This window comes from Centroberyx gerrardi, chromosome 20, assembly GCF_048128805.1.
Source record: "Centroberyx gerrardi isolate f3 chromosome 20, fCenGer3.hap1.cur.20231027, whole genome shotgun sequence".
Lineage (NCBI taxonomy): Eukaryota > Metazoa > Chordata > Actinopteri > Beryciformes > Berycidae > Centroberyx > Centroberyx gerrardi.
In genome coordinates, this window is record NC_136016.1 from 4,245,123 (window position 1) to 4,265,225 (window position 20,103).

Sequence of the window (20,103 nt, forward strand, 5' to 3'; positions counted from 1 at the left end):
CAGCTTATCCTATCTTCTCTTTGTGTTAGTATGTATGTTTATTTCCCTGGGTGTTATGTATTGGTATCTTTAGGTAGCAGTTCCTCTGTATTTGTGGTAACTCATTGTGTGCTGATGTCTGTTTCCTTCACAGCCAGAGAGAGAAGAGGTTCTCGCCGATCCAGAGGAGCTGGAGTCTTTCAGAGATAAGAGGGACTACTTCCAGAAGATAGGTGAGTGGATCTGACCAGCAATACCAAGCACTAATCAACAGTCGCACTGCTTCCTTCTGCTTGTGCTTGCCACTCTTAATTTTCAGATCATAACACCATCCTTTCCCTCTCCACTCTTCTCCAGGCTTTCAGCCCCAAGTTGCAGCCAAACCTCCGAAGCCGGCCCCAACCAGTCCACCCAGACGACAATACTCCCCCCATGCGCCTCGTCCCTTGCCCCCACCCACAGCTCCGAAGTCTGGGGGTAAGAACACGAAACAAGGTTGAGGAACCATGGAAGAATTTGTGGTATCTGGAATATCTGGAATATCTGCCCCTCACCTCCAAATAGTTATCATAAAGAACTTGAGCTCTGATTGTAAATGGCAAGGATCTCGTTCTGTGTTTGCTCATTACTCAAATGAAGTAACGCATTACTCATTATTACATGTTACTCATCCCAAAAATAATGTTATTACTTATTGCTTCCTGGAAACACTAATTCGTTACACTACTTGTTACTTGTTATTTTTTTTGTTAAACCCCCAGTTTCCTCTTCTGTGAATGATCAGGAAACCAAACAGAGTTGATGTTTAATGTTCTTTTTGCCCTTTTACTGGATAAAATCAAAGTAGTGGGAATACTTCCACCCAGAGAACGTAAACTTTTCTACCATTTGTCATCTGAACTGGATTAGAGTGAGAGGATGACGGCTAATTATGAAGGAAATTAATTTAGATAATTCTTCCATCCTCCTCCCCCCTTGCTCCCTGTCTCTCATCTCCCACAGTGAGGCGTCCCGCCTCCCCCCGTGCCAAAGAGGCTGCCTCCCCAAAAGCCAGACCCACCCCGGCTCCTTTCTCCGCCCCCAAGCCCGAACCCACCTCCAACATCCGGGACATCATCAAACAGTACAACAGTCGACCCGCCCAGGAGCCCAAACCCTTTGAGCCGGTCAGGTCAGTTTCAAAGCCGGACCGAACAGGAAGAATCCTGTCTGGTCCGTTCAGACTTGCCAGGGGTTGAATGCCTTTAAAGTTTCATCTAAACTAGGGTTGAATCCTGCCTGGAACTTTCTCCTACTCTCAATGCATTTAAAGAGTAACTAAACTCCAAACCCAAATCTGTGTAAAGCCTGACATCTAATGGTAAAAAGCATGCTACTGAACTGGCCATCTGCTATTGGCTGATCTTTGGTGCCAGGTGATGTCACCACCTGTTGTACTATATAGAAGGTGACATCACCTGGCACCAAAGATCAGCCAATAGCAGATGGGGTTGGGGTCTAATGTGCGTCTATTTGGAGATCTGATAGACATGAAAGCGGTTGAGCACCGCTGATTTAGGAATTGAAGCATAAAGAATGTTTTTTTTTTATTGTTGTACTCAATTGTAAGTCGCTCTGGATAAGATCATCAGCTAAATGCTTAAATGCAAAAAAAATGTTCAGGTTTGTTTCTTATTATTAAGGTAATGGTCATGTATAAACAGTCAAATGTCTTTGGTTCAGTCAATTCAACCCTTTCTTACACAGTGTTGGCATGTGGCAAGGAGGCGGCAACAATATGCTACTGTGCTTTTTGTAATTGACTTCTTTTACCCTCTTCACAGAGCTCCTACCAGGCATTTTGTAAAGAAGAGCGATCCCAAAGAGCAAGCTCTGGCCATGCTCAAAAACAAAGGACCAGTCCCACAACAGGTCAGGATCCGGAAACTGCAGCCACAGTTACAGCAAAAAAGAACATAAGACCATAGAAAATATAAGATTGTTATTGTTTTTCTATCTTGGATTGATTATCTCTACCTGGAATGTACTCAAAATTCTAAAATGAGATAAGATTTAGTCCCAGGGAACCAAGTATGGGAAGGTTTTTGTTGTTGTTGATAATGTGGGGAGATAGGTGAGGCAAGAGTGAAGCCTTGAGTACAATTAGTCATTCATATACATTATCTAATTGGGATTATTTCTGGTGAATTAAATTATAGGGAAATTAAGATATTCCTTATTTTGCTGGGGACCTCTTGGAAACCCTCTCAAGGACCCCTGGAGGTCCCCGAACCTCACTTTGAGAACCACTGCATTAAGCATTATTGAAGTCACAAGGAAATGAAATGGCATTTCGATGGTGTTTTGCTTCTGGTTGAAACAGAATGTTGGGGCGGGACATAATGTGAGGAGGAGGCACTGTTCAAAAGTGTTCAAAAGTTCAAAAATGCCTTGTGTATAATGTTGAGTTGTCACAAATTCTAGATTTTTCAAAATGAATAAGTTCCATTGAATCCATGAAGTAACCACTAAAAATACGCAGTTTTCCAGAAAGTAAAATTAATGGGATTTTGATATTAAAATACAAGAAAATATGTAATTTTTTGGCATTTATTGTTAAATTGGTGTATGTTAAGACTCAGACCACCCACACATTTATATTTGTTACACTCCTCCATCCTCTCCCCCTGATTCCTGCTAACAGAAACGGTGGGTGCCTCCTCCGCCGGTGAAGCCCAAGAAGGAGGAGCCTCGCCCTCGGGCGTCTCCTCCCCGGCAGCCGTCCCCTCCCTCCTCCAGGGGCCCTCGCTCCATCTCCAACAGCATGAGGCAGAAGCAGCGCTCCCTGGCCGACCTGTTCGGCTCCCAGCGTTCCCAGTACGCTCTGCCCGCCGCCCCGGATTCCCCGCCGCCTCCTCCCATCCCTCACAGCATCCCGGACCCGCCGGCCATGGCTGCCCCGTCCCTCGTCGGGGGCTACTCGCCTCCAATAAGTAATAGTTACCTGTCAGGGAATGTTTCAGTTCACTGACTTTATTTGTGTTTATCAGAAACAGTATTGCTAAAGCCGTATAGACAAGGTTAATTTTCAAAAACCAACACACAACAACAGTTTCAACATTCAAACGATATTGAGAAGTTATTTGGTTTGAAAACATGTAGGGAGCCTACTATACAATAGCGCAGTATCATCAAATCAAATTTATCAAGTCAGATTTTATTTATGTAACATATTTCATTAAACAGTGTAACCTAAAGTGTTTTACAGACATGGTTAAAAACAGTAAAAAATAAGAAAATAACTAAAAGACAGGGAGAAACAAGATAACCAACATCATGAAGTGACACAGCAACTCAAGAAGTAATGTTTAAAAGATGTAAAAAGTATAAATATATATAAACTAATTATTTGGTTTGAAAGCATGAACCCTAATCCTAACCCTAACCCTATAAAAATAACACATAATCATCAATATCTATAATAACCTAAAAACCTAGAATAAACAACAGCCCCAATATTGACAACATGCAATTATACAAATCATTCAAAAGCCAGTAAGCGCATATCGGACATTGTAATAACCATTGTGAGTGTGTGTGTGTGCGTGTGTGTGTGTGTGTGTATGTGTGTGTCGGTCACTCACTGTCTCTCATGTTGTGGCACTTCAACAATATTTTTCACTCTATTATATCGTACAGATTAACCAAATGTCTAACCCTGGAAACAGTCCATTTATAATTCATGAGAACAGTATTCATTTCATTCATTTCCTGATTATTGACTTGTGTAGATCTGATGCCGGAGGAGGAGAGCGTCCGCTCCCAGCTCCACCGCTTCTCTGCCAGCGTCTACTTCTCCTACTCCGCCATGCCGGGAAAACTGTTCCTACGCAAAGAGGTGAGAGCGGCTGGGGGTTCAGTGCCTTGCTCAGCGGCACCTCAGTGGTAGTTGTAGAGGGCGGGGAGAGTGTTTCTCCCCACCCACGTTTTCCCAACCTTCCAGTCACAAGCCTTCTTCTCTAACCTCTAGTATCATTTATTTGCACATGCAGGTGTTTTATCCCAGGGAGATGTTCAACCGGCCCTACATCCTCAATCTTTTATGTGAACAGGTTGGTATATTTAGAGGTATCTTCATGTCTAACTAACTTATTTATTTTCTGATTCATCAGTATTGAACTCCCTCACACTTCAGCAGCAGCAGTAAACAACCAAATCTTGCCCTTGTCATTGTCTGGTGTTGCAGATAATGAGGGACACCTACTCTGACAGCTGTGTGAGGATCAGCAGAGAGGAGAGGAGGAAGATGAAGGATCTCCTGGGTGAGAATTATGACCATCATCATATGTTATGCAAGGGAGGCAGTTATTACTGTAAAATAAGCCCCAACAGGGTGATCAAAGTCCCTGATCACCCTTAAGGAGCTTATTTTGCAGTAATGACTGGCTCTCTGTACGTCATCCTGCTTATTACATGGCTACTTACCGAAGACATGAATCATCTGATATGAAAAATTGATTTATAATGATTTGACAATGATAATGATGACAAGCTAAAGTAGTTTACAAGCTTCCACCAAAAACTAGTCCAGCAGGAGTAATGTCTTTTTGCCACGAGGTGTCGCCGGTTAATGTGATTAGAAATCAACAAAATGGACCAGACTTCCTGACTGGAGTGATATGATTAGATGTCATTTAGAATTAAACCGCAGATTGCCTTTGGCCAATCAGAAGTGTGTATTCAACAAGTTTGATGTCAGTTGGGTATGACGAGGTGTGGCATTCTCAGTATCTCAGCCTAAGTGAGTCCAAATCTGATCTGGTAGTTTTTATTATTATAATGGAGAGCAAAGATCAAGTAAACATCACCTGTGACTAATAATTTATTACACTGACCAAATAATATGTTGTCAGTCATCAGTCAGATGTTTAGTGGATATAAGCGGGTTTGAAGTTTTGTTTGTACATGATATTAGATGCAGGGACTTTGCCATAGTTTAGGGTTTAGTGAACATCCATCATGTTGGTTGGTCATCAAGGTGGTGGTCTGTTGGAGGAATGTTACCAAGGATACACTGTAACATCTGTAACATGTTTCTGTGCTACTTTTCTCTTTCTGTTACCATATTTTCACCGCTTGCCCTCTCCAGCGAGTTTCCATGTGGGCACGACTATAAGCACCATCCAGGATGAGAACATGAAGAAGAGGATTGTCATCGCCGCTCGGGACAACTGGGAAAACTACTTCACTCGCCTGTTCCCTGTGAAGGTGAGCTGGTACACACACACATACTGGTATTGTGACAACACTATTTACAGGGATATACCAGCATGTATTTTACAGCTTCAAAACAAACAACTGAAAATGTTTAGGTCACGGAAGCAGTCATGGACCTTTACATCAAGGTCACAGTGGGAACCCTGCATACACAAACACCAGATCCTTCACCTTGTAATTCTACTGCATTTTCAAGGATCTCTCATATGTATCTCTTTGTTTCAGGCCAATAGTGGGGATACTCAGATTTTGGGTGTGTCCCATCGTGGCATTCGTCTGCTGAAGGTGGTCAGAGCATCGGGCATCAACCCCAAACACCTCCATCTGCTGAAGAGCTACAGGTGAACGCACGTAGCCTATATACACACATATATACACACACACACACACATGGCACAAACTAAGCAAAATCAGTTCCTGTTTCACATGCACAGACTGTAAACTCAAGCATGCGTGTGTCTAGTTTTGCAGAGCTGCTGTCAGTCGACCTCCATGATGCAGAGACGGTGAAGCTGGAGCTGAAGAGTGAGCAGATCATGCTGCAGTCCTCCAGAGCCCCTCAGATCACTGCCATGGTCCAACTCTTCCTCCGGGAGCTCATCAAGGTATTTCCCCCTTCCTCATCATCACTCCATTCATCATCTATTCCCTTGATAGTCTCTTGTGGCTGCGGGGTTGCATCCTTGTGATGGAGTTGCTGTGCTTGCTGTGCTATCAGCCCATGTGTCATCATCAGACCACTTTCTTCTTGGCTTGGTGGATGTGTTGGTTAGGGTTTCATCCTTCCAGCCTCTGACAGAAACGCTTAAAGGAAAAATCCACCCTAAAACACAACAACATTTTGTTTTTTTAAGTGGGTTTTTCTTATTCCTGTGAATAAATGGCCAAATGTAGATGACGTGAGATATTTCCAGTGTAGCTATTATGGAGTTTAATAGGAGAAAAATTCTCAGAATCAACAAGCAAGGCCTTCTTTTTAGACCCACCATCTTGCACCGATGTCCAGACACCCGTCATAGAAGAAACAGAGAGACCAATGTCTCCACCGACAGTAGCTTCAATAGCCCAGAATGCAATGCAGCCACAAGACATGTTGTGTTTTGTGTAAGGGGCGTGACTCTCACTTTTTCTCGACTTGAAACTCTCACTCTCTTGCCATTACTATCATGATCACTATTGCACTAGTTCTCTGGGGGTTGTCGAAAGTCATTCTGGGAAATGTAGGAAATCACTAACTGAAGTAGAAGTAGATGAGGCAGGTTGAGGGAAAGTGGAACAAAACGCTTCATTACAAAATAACTCCTGGGATGCACAGGACATCACAGTCAGATGATATCTAACAGTGTAAGATTATCCAAGTGTGGAATTTCCTTTAAGTTATCTGTCCGTCTGCTGTCCAGGACTCAGGCCATGTTGTTGCCCTGAAGAGCTACGTGACAGACGACAAGAGCCTGCTCAGCTTCAGCAGGGGTGACATCATCAAACTGCTGCCAATGGGCGGACTTCAGCAAGGTGAGCTCATCCTCAGGCAGAAGTGTCAATTGCATGGCATTGATAAAAATGTTTGTGATATTTATTGAGGTTAGATCCTGGTCCTGTAACTAGCTGATATTGTCTGTGCTATTGGTGTCATAGGGGTTTCAGTGATAAATGTCTCTCTCTCCTTTGCCATGTATTATTCATAGGTGGCAAGCTTGCTAAGCACTATACCTCAGTACTGATTTTCAGTGTCTTCCACCAGGCTGGCATTTCGGCACCATCGGAGGGCGCTCTGGTCTTTTCCCAGGTGACCTCACCCAGCCATCTGCCGCCCCGGACTACCACTGCGTCCACCTTGACCGAAGAGATGGGAGGAGGAAAAGCATGAGGGGCATTAGACCTGCCAGTGCACCCAAGGGCCTCCCTCCAGGTTCCGTCACCAGACCCAGGTCCAGTGTTGATCCAGACATGCCCAGGAGAGAAGGCTCGGTCCAAGGCTCGATCCAAGGCTCGATCCAAGGCTCTGTCCAAGGCTCGGTCCAGGGCTCGGTCCAGGGCTCAGAGATCCTCCAGTACTCCATGGCTGAGTTTTCCATGAAATACTTCAGGTACGATGTTAGAGCAAGATCAACCACAGTGTTGGGCTGCTTACTCACAAAAGTAATGTATTACTCATTACTTGTTACTCATTTCAGATGGAATGTTATTACTTTGCTGATTACTCCCTGGTAGCAGTAATTTGTTACACCAATGGTTATATTCCTTTTACGTTACATCATCAAACTTGGTGACTGCATCCGCTTTTACCTTCAAAATCAGGATAACACAGTTCCCTCTCCTGTGAATGATCAGGAAAGCAAATAGCCTTGATGTCCAATGTTCTTGCAAACCTTTTGCTTGATAAGGGTCGGCTTTGGAACCAAACTCCTCGATAGGGGATGGTCTCTCTCCTGTGCAGGAGTTCAGAAAGGCTATAGAGAATGACTTTCGGCTACTCAGGAGGGGAAGGCGGGACATTGCCTGGGCTGTTCTCAGCAGGCCCGGGGGGAAAACGCTGAACTCAACTGTGGACATTGTCAGAAGGTGGAAGGGGCAATCCCATAACCCGACAGACACATCCTCTGTTCAGGAGACAGTGATTCTGGAGGGTCTGAGCCCATCTCCTTGGTAGAGATCACTGGGATAGTTAGAAATCTCCTCAGTGGCAAGGTGCTGGGGGTGGATGAGATTTGTCCTGAGATGCTGAAGGCTCTTAACACGTCTCTTCAATGTTGCATGGATTTCAGGAATAATGCTTTTGGATTGGCAGACAGTGGTGGTGGTCCCCATTTTCAAAAAAGGGGTCCGGGGGTTGTGTTTCAACTATCAAGGAGTCACACTGCTCAGCCTCCCTGGAAAAGCCTATTCCAAGGTGCTGGAAAGGAGACTCTGGACGATTATTGCGGATTCCATCCTGGTCGCGGAACAGTGGACCAGGTTTTTACCCTGTCACAGATAATGATAGGTTCATGGGAGCTTGCTAATCCTGTCTACATGTGCTTTGTGGGTATGAAAAGGCCTATGATTGTTGTCTCTGAGGTATCCTGTGGGAGATGCTGCGGGAGTATGGGGTGCCAGGGCCACTGCAAGCCATTTGGTTCTTATACACTCGGAGCGAGAGCTGCATTCACATTCTTGGCATTAGGTCAAGCTTGTTCAAGATGGGTATTGAATTCAGACAAAGATGGGCCTTGTGCCATCTCCTGTTTGTGACATTCATGGACAGGTTATCAAGGCATAGCCAAGATTTGGAGAGTGTCTGGTTTTGTGACATTAGGGTGGCAACTCTGCAGTTTGCTTCATCAGACTGTGATCTCTGATGTGCACCGGAGTTTGAGTGTGATACAGTCAGGATGAGGATCCACACCTCCAAGTCTGAGGCCATGGTTTTCTCCCAGAAAAACGTGGCCTGTCTTATCCTGATGAGGGGTGAGCAACTGCCCCAAGTGGAGGAGTTCATGTATCTCGGGGTCTTATTCATGAGTGAGGGTAAAAAGGACCCTTACCTATGGTCATGAGCTGTGGGTAGTGACCAAAAGAATGAGATCATGGATACAAGCGGCCAAAATGAGGTTTCTCCGCAGGGTGGCAGCCTCACTCTTCATGACAAGATGAGGAGCATGGCGATCCAGGAAGATCTCGGAGTTGAGCCACTGCTCCTCCACATTAAGAAGAGTCAGTTGAGGTGGATCGGGAACCTAGTAAGGATGCCACCTGGGCCTCCCTTTGGAGGTTTACGAGGCACAACTGACTGGGAGGAGACCCCAGGGAAGACCCAAGACACGCTGGCGGGACTATATCTTCCACCTGGCCTTTGAGCAACTCGGGACCCCCAAGAAGAAGCTGCCTGGGAAAAGGATTCCTGGGTGTTGATATCCAATGTTCTTGTCATCCTTCAGCTTGATAAAATTAAAGTAGTGGGAATACTTCCATCCAGAGAATGTAGACTTTTCTGCCATTTCTCATCTAAACTAGCATAGTGTCAGACAACTGCTCGGTTTGTGCGGTTCACATAACATGTCATGGCTAATTTTCTACTATTTCTATCTCTCCAAGAGTGCAGACTACAGGTCTGCCACCCAGTGGAAGGGATTTTTCAGAGATGATTCAACACACGCAGGTACGTAAGACAGTATAAGCCCTCTGTCATCATATCCCATGCTTTTTCATTCCTCATAATACATTTACACATCTACATTGTGTTTTATTTTCAACCAGGTCCCTATACATGAGTCCCTCATTCTGTACAGTGACCCTGAAATGAATGATTTGGCTGTACAGTGCTTTATGAGTGAGTGGTTCAACACTAACCGTGCTGCTTCACATAACCACTGTTTCTCTTTGAATCTTCACTAATTTCCTCATTTATTCCTCTATCATTCCTCCCATCCCTTTCTCCCTCTAGACATGATGGAGTTCATGGGTGACATGCCAATGAGGAAGAATCAAGCCCAAGGAGACTGCCTGAACCACATTTTACTGGTCAGCGCTCACTCAAACAGTATATCAGTGAATTGGATAGGCTTCAAAAAGACTTTGATGGGATTCGAATAATGTTTTCTCTGTTCTGTTCAGCTCGGGAAGGAGAAGGAGTCGCTGAGAGATGAAATCTACTGCCAGGTCATCAAGCAAACCACCCACAACCCAGTCACGTGAGTGTGTGGGGTGTAGGGTTCAACCAATATGGTATTAGTATTCAGTGGGGCTGCAACAGAGAACAGCATCCCATCCCCCCTAATTGAGACGCCACAGATTTGCCCTACTTCCCAAAATTATTATTATTTTTATTTGGGTGTCTGAAAATGTCTAAAAAGAAGACATTTCATTTACTGACGTCGCGTTACATGATTTCTGGATAATGAAGTCCTCCAAATTCAAACAGTTACTTCTCACTGCCACTTGGGCCCGCCAGTGTGCAAAATTGCCAATTGCAGCTTGAAGGCAGGGTGAGGCAGGTTTTATTCCAGATTTCATAGACATGAGTAATTTTTGTGAATATTGTGTGTTGTCTCCACAGAGACAGCTGTACCCTTGGCTGGCGGCTGCTCAACCTGATGACCGGGTTCTTCCCCTGCTCTGGTACCATGCAGCCCTACATCACTCACCGCCTGCAAGTCGTCGCTCAGGACCATGCACACCCATACCAAGGTAGAAGACACACATGACAATACATACACATCCAGAGGACCATGAACAGTTTGCACGAACACACAAAAAATGTTCATCTTAACAAGCCATTTAGTATCATATTCAGTCTTAAAATCTTTTTGCCAGGATTTTCTACAAAGTTGATTTGCATTGGAAATAAGTAGTCTTTTAAGAAAATATATCACTTTAAGACTCAATACTAGATTAAATGTCATGTAATTTTGGTTTCTTGTAATGTTGGAAATCTAGGAATTGAAGATGTATCCTTTTTGCAGTGGACACTCTCTCTCTCTCTCTCTCTCTCCCACACACACACACACACACACACATATATGCGTTCACTAATGCATAGCATATCTGTCCCCAGAGCTTGCCAATGTGTGTCAGGATAACCTGCGGCGCTCTGTGAACTATGGCGGTCGCCGTAACATCCCCTCACACGCAGAGATGGATGCCATTCTGGTAAGTTAACCTACACACTCACGCAAATGCAAGCAATAGTAACAATAGCTGAGCTGTTTTCGAGCGTGTCTTTGCTATCTGCAGGCTGGCAAAACGTCTCGACGTATTCCCATCCGGCTACCAGGAGGGGTGGATTTCCCCATTAAGATGCGCAGCTTCAGTGTAAGATTCATTTCTGATTTATTTATTTCACTTATTTACTCTCTTTCTATAAATAAACCCACCTACACTGAGTTTATCCATCTTTTTAGTCTGACATAAATCTTTATGAGATAAATTTCTAGTATAAATCATAGTAAGTAGGATAAAACTGATGTGAGTTTTTGAGGAAAGGGGACTTTTAAGGGACTTTTTAAAGGGACTTTTAAGCGAAAACAAACATACAACATACTGCTTTTCTGAAAATATAACTGACTTATGGTATTATTGGTGGATGTTTGGCTTATGCTGATCATTGACTGGAGATCATAATTTACGCACCTTTTTATTTACCACTACATGACTGTCTATATCTATATCTGTATCCCTGTATCTGTATCTCTAGGTGGCGGCAGAAGTGGTAGCAGAGTTCTGTGAGCAGATGGGCATCTCAGATCACTCAGACATCAGAGAGTTCTCCATCCACGCCATTCAACCCCAAAGTAAAATGGGCTGATTCTAGAATTTATATAGAAAATATAGTTAAACTGATATATCAGTTTGCCTATGTATGGGGGGGGGGCATTGGCCTTTATTAAAAAAATGATATCAGCCATTTAGTGCTGTCCACCTCTGATTTGATGGATATGATGCAGTTCGATCGGTTACATATTTATTGTAGAATTGATCAATACTACACTGTCTGTGGGAAGCCCTTAACCTGAAGTGATTTTAATGCCATGATTTGATTGTGTGTGTTTTCCTCTTCTAGTTATTCTTATTCTTGTTCTTCTTATATGGTGTGAATACTGTTTCAGAGGCTTTTCCACCCTGACGAGATTACAATTCTGGGGGAAACACTAAACACTTGTGGGATTGTTGATCAGATCGATAGTTCACTCTCCTGTGCCTTCTCCTCTCTTGTCCCTCTGCTCCTCTGGCAGGCGGAATGGTGCGTCCCCTCCATGCTGACGAGTATCTGTTTGACTTCCTGCTGGATGACGGCTCCATATTCCTGTCGCTGAGCCGAGTCATGTGGAGGAACCCTCTGTCCTTCAACAACGACCTCTATGTGGAGTTCCACTACCAGCAGGTAACGGCATTATTTCACACCAGCCAGGAGCAGAAACTTACTGGTGGACTCGTGCAATTTCCATCTAACCATTAATGTACTTGTGTTTTGCTGTGTGTGTGTGTGTGTGTGTGTGCAGTTGCTGGGTGACTACCTGGATGGGAGGTTGATGCTTTCTGCTGCTGGTGGCGGTTCCTTGTTGGTCCGGCAGATATCAGAGCTGTCGGCCCTGCAGCATCTAGCTCAGGGACTGACCAACCAGCCTTCATTGTAAGTCATTGGTAATTAAAGGAACACAGTGAGTTTTTACGTGGTCCGTTGGTAAACTTAGCTGTTAAGTGATGAGAACATAGAGACCAAAATCATCCATGTGTCCCCAGTAGATCATTGGTCTTGGGGGCCTGCCTGCCTGCCTGTTTTGTGTCATTAATCAAGCTAATAAGCTAGAAATTTGTTCGATACTATTCAGGTTGCTGGCTCTATGAATCTGGATCGAATGTTGAGCAACATTAGATAACTTAGCTGATCAAATTATTGAGTTTGTGGTGTAAAAAATAACTTGCCAACTCAGGGGGGAAAAAAAGGATTCAGGCAGTCATGTAATTTTCCAAAGACTCCTGTGTAACTAAAGGCTATATGTAATGCCTGCAGTGTGCGCAGGATATAATGTATGGATGGCGGGACCAGTGTATGGCCAGTGTATATTCAATGTGTAGTATATTGTGTAGTATATAGTATGTATGGGGCGTGTATCTGTATATGCTTGGATGTGTATATGTACATACTGTATATGTATCCATGGATGGATATGTTTAGGCCTATGCGGATATAGATTTAGTGAATATACTGTATACACTACCAGTCAAAAGTTTTGACACACCACATGTTTCTTTATTTTTACTATGGATGATTTTGGTGTCTATGTTCTCATCACATCAGGTGATGAAAATCTACTGATGAGACAATCACTCAAAAACGTGGTGTTTCCTTTAACAACTGACTTGAAAGAAATCATCTGACTGCATGTGGTGTTGGGACAGTTACATATGAAGCATGATCTCACACTCTGCTCTTCTCTTCCCCCTGTAAGGCCAGAGCTAAAGGAGTATCTCCCCAGACAGGAGGGGCTCAGCAGTAAAGTTGAGGAGATCCACTCATCCTGCCTGGGCCATCTAGCTGCCATGCAGTCCCTCCGCCCTCTAGACGCCAAAATACAATTCATAGGTGGGCAGGAGTTTGTGTTCTATTCTCTTTTAATCTGTTTTACTCACATTATAAATAATAACTAGGTCTGAGGATAATTCTCTCTGTCTCTACTCTCCCCTCCAGAGTTTCTGAGCACGCTGCCTCTGTTCGGCTCCAACGTCTTCCAGGTCCAGAACGTGAGCCAGCGCGGCTGCCCCTCGCCCTGCGTGGTCTCCGTCAGCCAGGAGGGGGTGCTGTTCATTCACCCCAAAACACAGGTACTGTCGCCCCGCTACTGTACAGGAACACTGTCTCGCGGGTTATAGCTACTTAGACCTGGCTGTGTTACATGTTTTCCAGCAGCAATCTAATATTAAGGGGCAATTACAGCAAAAAAAGTAAAAAGCCAGAGCATGATATATTACATTTTCTGCCCTTATTTTTTGGTATGAAGGCCAATGTCGATAGCTGATATTTTGTGCCAATATTGATTTTTTTTTTAAATTTGACCTTTTTCATCTGTGGGTCTTTGAAAAGTTTGAAAAAGTCTTAAATTATCTAAATTTAAGAACTTAAAAGGTATAAAAATGTCTTAATACAGTTACTAGACGTCTATACAACAGTTCCTTCAATGGCACTAACTTTGAAGCCCGGGTCAACCAGGGCACTGGTAAAGCCAGCAGGTTCATACTGTGTGTTGCAGTGATGTAGAAAGTACGATGCAAATAGTTTTACATTGATGTTCAGTTCCATTGTAGATAGATAGATAGATAGATAGATAGATAGATAGATAGATTTTATTAATGTGTCGTGCACCACATGGTGCCCAGCCCGTATGAGCTTACAAGACACAGATACATTGAGTTCCGCCAAACAAACAAGAACCATATACAAATAATAATCAAATCATACAAATCAAAGTCATACATTCAAATAAACAGCTTCTCCATTCTCACTTTCCATGCTCTCCCAATAAAACTGGCCACACTGAAAACTTCCTCCCTGAATAACCATTCCAACTTAACATCATCTCCTGACCAGAACAACTCAGGCTTCTTGTTTTGCATTTTCTCAAATAAAAGCAGTCTTGGTTCCTCATATAACGTACAATGAAACAAAAAATGAAATTCATCTTCAACAACACCCAGTTCACATACAGTACAAAGTCTCTCCTCCTCAACAATAGAATCGTACCTTGAGGTGGAGAGTGACTTGGTGAACACGGAATGAACACGGAATGTTTGAGATTTTACATCCAAATGAGTTCTATTTCATTATAGTGCTAATGAGGGTGAAAAGTGAAAAGGTGCTTATATTCCTATAAAATGAAAGTCACTGTGTCCAAGTCAGCCTTATTGCCAAGGAGAGGAGACCTGCCAAGCCTGGAGACACTCGGTCACATGAGGGCACTATTCTCTGCAAGCTCACAGTAATAGCATCAGTAGTATGGTCAACTAATCATAATGTCTTTGGTTTCTCATCACAAATTAGCATATTGTGCTTTGGATCCTGTCAATTGCCACTTGCGGCTATATTTTGGTTTTTAAATTGCACTTAAATTCAGTTCCAGATAGCTTCTAGCTTATATTTGGCTTCATGAAACCTGCAAATATCCTGTCTTGTCAGGGTGGAAAAGCCTCTGAAACAGCATTTAGGCCATAATGGGACACTAAAATGGAGTCAATGGAGTATTTTTGGACCAATATCGGCCCGATGTATCTGTTACTGATCTCATGCTGTCTCTTCTGTTGCAGGAGCGAGCGTTTGTGATTCCTCTGGCGGAGGTGCAGTCCATGCGCACCGTCCGCCCTAAGAAACTCGACAAAGTGCCAGCAGTGGAGATCAGTTATGGCAATCCAGGCCGTCCCAAGAAAATCACCATCCACCTCAAACGGGTAAAGACTCACACAAACCAAAGACCGCAGTACAGCAGTGGAAGTTCTTTTCTTTGTTTTTGACATTCAGGCAGCTGGTTTATTCACTTCAAACCTTTTTGGACATTTCAAAAGTTTGCGTAACATTTCTTCCTTCGTGCATCGTCAAAGGGATGTTGCAGCTCACACCTGACTCAGCGCTCATTGCCACGGGTCTGATTACATACTGTACATTCTTGTAAACTGTGAACAGTCATCAAAATAGTTGGGTTGGCTGAAATATTTATATGCAGTATTCAAATGTCATTGGATCTCTCTCTCTCTCTCTCTCTCTCTCTCTCTCTCTCGCTCTCTCAGGCCAAGGAGCTGTGCCACACCCTTGCTGTAATTATGGAAGAGTTGGTCCGGCCATCTATCAGCAGCTCCATCTCAAGTCGCCAGTAGACACACACACACACACACACACACACACACACGTACTAGAGTGTCTAAAATGGACTAGAATCTTTGTTAATCACTGACTTGTGTAACAAACTTTTTTGTTAATTTGTCATTTTTGTCTGTGTAACCTTTTGAGTAGTGAGTGGCTGATGAAACTGAATGAAGAGTGTATTCCTTTAGCTACCATATTTCACATGTATGCATGCAAATATGCTCACACACACACACACACACACACACAGCTGATATTTTCCCTGGTGTTAAGTTATTTGAGATAAAATGGTAGCTGACAATCATTACAGTCTGATGAAAGGACGTAAAGGAATGCATGAGCGATATGAGTGAATGCGCTGATTATTGTCAAATCAAATCAATGCTTTAAATGTCTTCACTTTTAATGCTGTTGAATGTCAAATTGTAATAAGCCTGATGTTGAAACGTAAAATCTTTGAATCATTTAATTGTTAACGTTATATTGATGTCATATGAACACTGTGTTGTTCTACTAAGAAAAAGTTGAGTGAAAGGAGCCATGGTTTCATTTATAAGTATTAAAGAAATATGTTGATTAATTTGATCTCTGGTGTTTTTTGTTCCAGTGTTTTCTTTCAGGGAGGCTTGCATGAGTACAGATTCTAAAGAGGGTTTCTAATTTTACAAAGAGCAGTAACCTTGTCAGAGAGATGCATCTCTGTGGAAGCTTCAGAGGGGAGCAGAGACGCCTCTCCCGTCCAGAATACCTCTCCTTGTACAGGTTCAGGCCTCAGCTCGGGTCCAGGAATCACAAATACCGGTCCTGCAGTACCAGTTTGTCTGAATCTAACAGATGGAGGCCTAGTTTTCTCTCTTTCCTCTCAACTTAAAGTGATGTTGAACTTTGCTAGTACCTTGGGTTGTGTATCTTCCTCCATGATAAAACCCCCAAATCAGTGATTCTGTGATCTGTTGCTCCGGTAGAGAAGAATGGAGAATTGCATTTGTTTCTCTCTCCATTCACTGCCATGGAGGAAATCAGACTTCTAGCACATAAACGAACACGAACAAATCAGATTAGTCATGATGCTGTATTGTGGTTGAGTGAATCTCTTTCTTTATGATTATTAAACCTTTCAGTTTGAACAAGTGTAACACCAAAATCTGGTCGGAGGAAACTTATGCTGATGGAACGAAGAAAATAATACGTTTACCAATAATTGTAAATAAGCAGAAAAAACTGAGACTCGTTTTTTATATATTGGCAGAATCTGCTTTGTCAAGGTCCTGTGTCCCACTTTTTTTCAGCAGAATAACTAGTTTTTTTTTAAATATTGTCAGAATCTGCTTTGTTCGCATTGGTCTATGTGAATGAATCCCTTGGCTGTCAAGATCTTTATGAGAGAGATGTTCAAATGTATTATGTTCTACACACAAAGCTTTCCCTCTAAATCTCCAGTAACGGAACAAGTGCGTAAAAATGGTGGTGCCCTGCATCCATTTTCCATTTCAGAGCGCGGCCCCGCCCACAAACAAACTCTTTAAACCTTTCCCTCATCTTCCCACCGCTCTGTTTCCAGACTTGATGCTGTTCACAGACAAATACCAATGAAGAAGAATCTCTCATTGTTTAACCAGTTTGTATGCTCGCTTCACAGCTTACCACAAAGATCATAACCCTCCCAAAAGCAAAAGTTCCATGTCCTTATACGGCCTTTGCTGTCTCAATTTTTTCCCCAGCGCGCCCAGAATTTTTGTGGCGTGTCACTTTCTTCAGTAAAATATTCTTATATAACCAGCCATCAATTTTTTACAGGATCTCATGGCTGTGCTTTATTCTAGTACTGCATGTCAAAAACTAAAAGCCCTTGCAGATTTTTATATATTTAATGAAACCATGGGTGCCAAATTGTATTGTATCTTGTAGTTTTTTAACATTATAATGGAGAGAAAATATTAAGAAAAATGGAAAAGAAAAATTGGAAGTCACATTTTAAAAAACATGACATCAGGGGAACATTTGGGATCGAGCTGATAGTTTGGTGGCCTATGTCTAATAATTTATCATATTAACCCAATAATAATATCTAGTCAGTCATCAGTCATTTCTCCGCCTATATCCAGAAATCCAGTGGATATCAGCAGATTTTTGAAGTTTTTGGTGGCAAATAATATTAGATGCAGGGACTTAAGTGAACTGATATGATATACAGTTGATATTTGAATAAGAAAGGCCATAGTGATTTCTCCCATAGCTCATCTCTCATCATTATCTCGAGCTGAAAGAGCAGCTTTCACCAACAGGAGAGGGCAGCAGCAACTTGGAGCAGATTCTATTTTTTTTTTTCCCCTGTTCCTGAGCAGACATGTGTGATGTGCACCTTAAAAGACCAGACTACATTATTCTGTATGGGGCCTTGCCTTCATCTGGTCCTAAATACAAGACCCGAGTTTAAGCCCGATATGAAAAAATTGCCTTTTTTTCGTTTAAGTTGGCCAGCAGGTGGAGGGTTGACAGCTATCGATTTATATTCACAGTGTGAAATTACACTGTGGAGGCAATGTGAGCTGTTTCTACTGACTCAGTACTGACTAGGGGTAGGAGGGGGGGTAGTCAGTTGTCTGAAGGTTAGAGGAGAGCAGGCTTGGGGAAAAGCTTGGTGGGGGGAGGTGAGGTGAGGTGAAAAATGCTCCCCCATCCAGGACAGCTTAAAGTCGGGTCCGGGTCAAGTTTAAGACCAAATCCAGTCGAGTTCAAGTCCAGACTGAGACCAGAGCAAACTGAGATCTATTCAAGACCAAGCAGCGGTCATTGGTTTCCAAATGTAAAAATCAGGATGAACAGAGGTGTAGATCTATCTGCAGGAGCTCTGGAGAAATCCCTTAAATTGTTTATTTTTATTTTATTTATTTTTTCTATTGATCTAAATATGTATGCATATGTGCGCCTATGGAGAACTATGTGTTTATGTATGAATGTATATACATATATATATAGTCAGCATTATCTCTCCACAGTAATATTACCTATCATTAATATTCATAGATTGTATACAGGCACAAGTCTCAAGTCAAGTGTCAAGTCTAAATGTGGATTACCTAGTCAAGTCCAAGTCATTAATGTTAAGTCTCAAGTCTAAATGTAGCAAGTCAAGTCAGAACAAATCAAGAGTCCAGTATCAATTTAATATCTTAAAGAAAACTAAATATCTAGGACTTTTCAATGCAATATGGTTTAAATAGGATAAAAACTTGGTAAGAGCATCATGAGTTTGATTTCTATAATCAGTTTCAACTTCAATAAATTAAATCATTCCATACAAATTCAGAAAACAGAATTTAAATTCAGTCGTCTGCTGGAACAAATCTCATCACTTTCAATCTAAGTCATTTGCACAAACACAAGATCTCAAGTCAAGACTTTAGAAACCTTTTCAAGTCATCAAAGTACAAGTCAGAGTCAAGTCCCAAGTCAGCAGAACCCAAGTCAAGTCAAGTCAAGTCTTCTCTTCATGCATCAAGTCAAGTCTCAAGCAATTCAAACTGTGACTCGAGTCCCCACCTCTGATATCTATACACAGCAGTGTGAGTGTGTTAATGTGTTCACCCTTCCTTTCCCCTGCATCTAACACCCCGACTTGCTGGAAGTCACAATGTGTTCTTACTCAGCTTGCCTTGTAAATTAGGGTGAAAAAAAAAAAGATGATCAGAGTAGACGTGTTGCGTAAGAGTCAAATGTCTGCAAATATTCAAATGTTCTCAAATCATGTGTCTCAAGGGCATTACACTGGCAGCAGAGTTGTTGTGCCATCCTGGGGATTTATGCCTTCTACTCGGGTTTCAAGTCTGCGATGTTCTCTCTCTCTCTCTCTCACTCTCTCTCTCTCTCTCTCTCTCTCTCTCTCAGGCCAAGGAGTCGTGCCACATCCTTGCTTTGATCATGGAGGAGCTGGTACAACCATCTATGGACAAGCCACATCACCATCCTCCACTCACTAGACACTAGTGTTACGCATACGGGCACACACACACACACACACACACACACACACACACACACACACACACACACACTGGGGAAAAAGGGGAAGCTACAGTTTACTTTCAACTGTTCTGCCCTCTCCTAAATTTTAACTGCCAGAGTAATGAAGCTGGTTGAAAAGTGAATGCTGCCCAATTCACAGACATACACACTAACTCTTTCTCACTTATTCACTCAGTTCTTCAGTTCAGTTTCTTCTTCTACTTCTTCTTCTTATTTGAATTGAGCATTTGCTTTTAAAAGCTAAATAATTTGTGCACCAAAAGTGCTGAAACGGGAAAAATGAAATGAATTTATGAATAAATGAATGAAAAAAACATGGTTTCACTGTGCTCTTTCTTTTATGTGATTTTGCCTGTATTCTGATTATATATTGCTGCATATTGTATAAAAAATGTTTTGCCTTGTGCTGCATTCAAGTCACATGGGGAGGATGGTAGATAAGAGCATCCTACTTGAAAATACAGTTCACTTCAGCTTTCAGGTGGTTAAATACATTTTTTTTGCCTTAATTA

General features: G+C 42.6%; 1 protein-coding gene across 1 annotated transcript in view; it reads left to right on the forward strand.

The window, feature by feature from the left end:
• Positions 1-15,576, forward strand: part of myo15b (myosin XVB) — a 40,628-nt gene extending 25,052 nt beyond the window's left edge. Inside the window, exons 42-68 of the mRNA XM_078290890.1 lie at positions 134-212; positions 337-456; positions 982-1,150; positions 1,803-1,878; positions 2,708-2,951; positions 3,750-3,856; positions 4,011-4,070; positions 4,205-4,280; positions 5,108-5,226; positions 5,461-5,576; positions 5,699-5,840; positions 6,636-6,747; positions 6,977-7,329; positions 9,317-9,373; positions 9,472-9,544; positions 9,659-9,735; positions 9,829-9,905; positions 10,271-10,401; positions 10,769-10,863; positions 10,948-11,025; positions 11,408-11,504; positions 11,946-12,094; positions 12,213-12,343; positions 13,164-13,297; positions 13,403-13,536; positions 15,013-15,153; positions 15,490-15,576. Of these exons, the coding sequence (XP_078147016.1) occupies positions 134-212; positions 337-456; positions 982-1,150; positions 1,803-1,878; positions 2,708-2,951; positions 3,750-3,856; positions 4,011-4,070; positions 4,205-4,280; positions 5,108-5,226; positions 5,461-5,576; positions 5,699-5,840; positions 6,636-6,747; positions 6,977-7,329; positions 9,317-9,373; positions 9,472-9,544; positions 9,659-9,735; positions 9,829-9,905; positions 10,271-10,401; positions 10,769-10,863; positions 10,948-11,025; positions 11,408-11,504; positions 11,946-12,094; positions 12,213-12,343; positions 13,164-13,297; positions 13,403-13,536; positions 15,013-15,153; positions 15,490-15,576 (3,234 nt within the window). The remainder of the gene's footprint in view (positions 1-133; positions 213-336; positions 457-981; positions 1,151-1,802; positions 1,879-2,707; positions 2,952-3,749; positions 3,857-4,010; positions 4,071-4,204; positions 4,281-5,107; positions 5,227-5,460; positions 5,577-5,698; positions 5,841-6,635; positions 6,748-6,976; positions 7,330-9,316; positions 9,374-9,471; positions 9,545-9,658; positions 9,736-9,828; positions 9,906-10,270; positions 10,402-10,768; positions 10,864-10,947; positions 11,026-11,407; positions 11,505-11,945; positions 12,095-12,212; positions 12,344-13,163; positions 13,298-13,402; positions 13,537-15,012; positions 15,154-15,489) is intronic.
• The last annotated feature ends 4,527 nt before the right edge of the window (positions 15,577-20,103 follow it).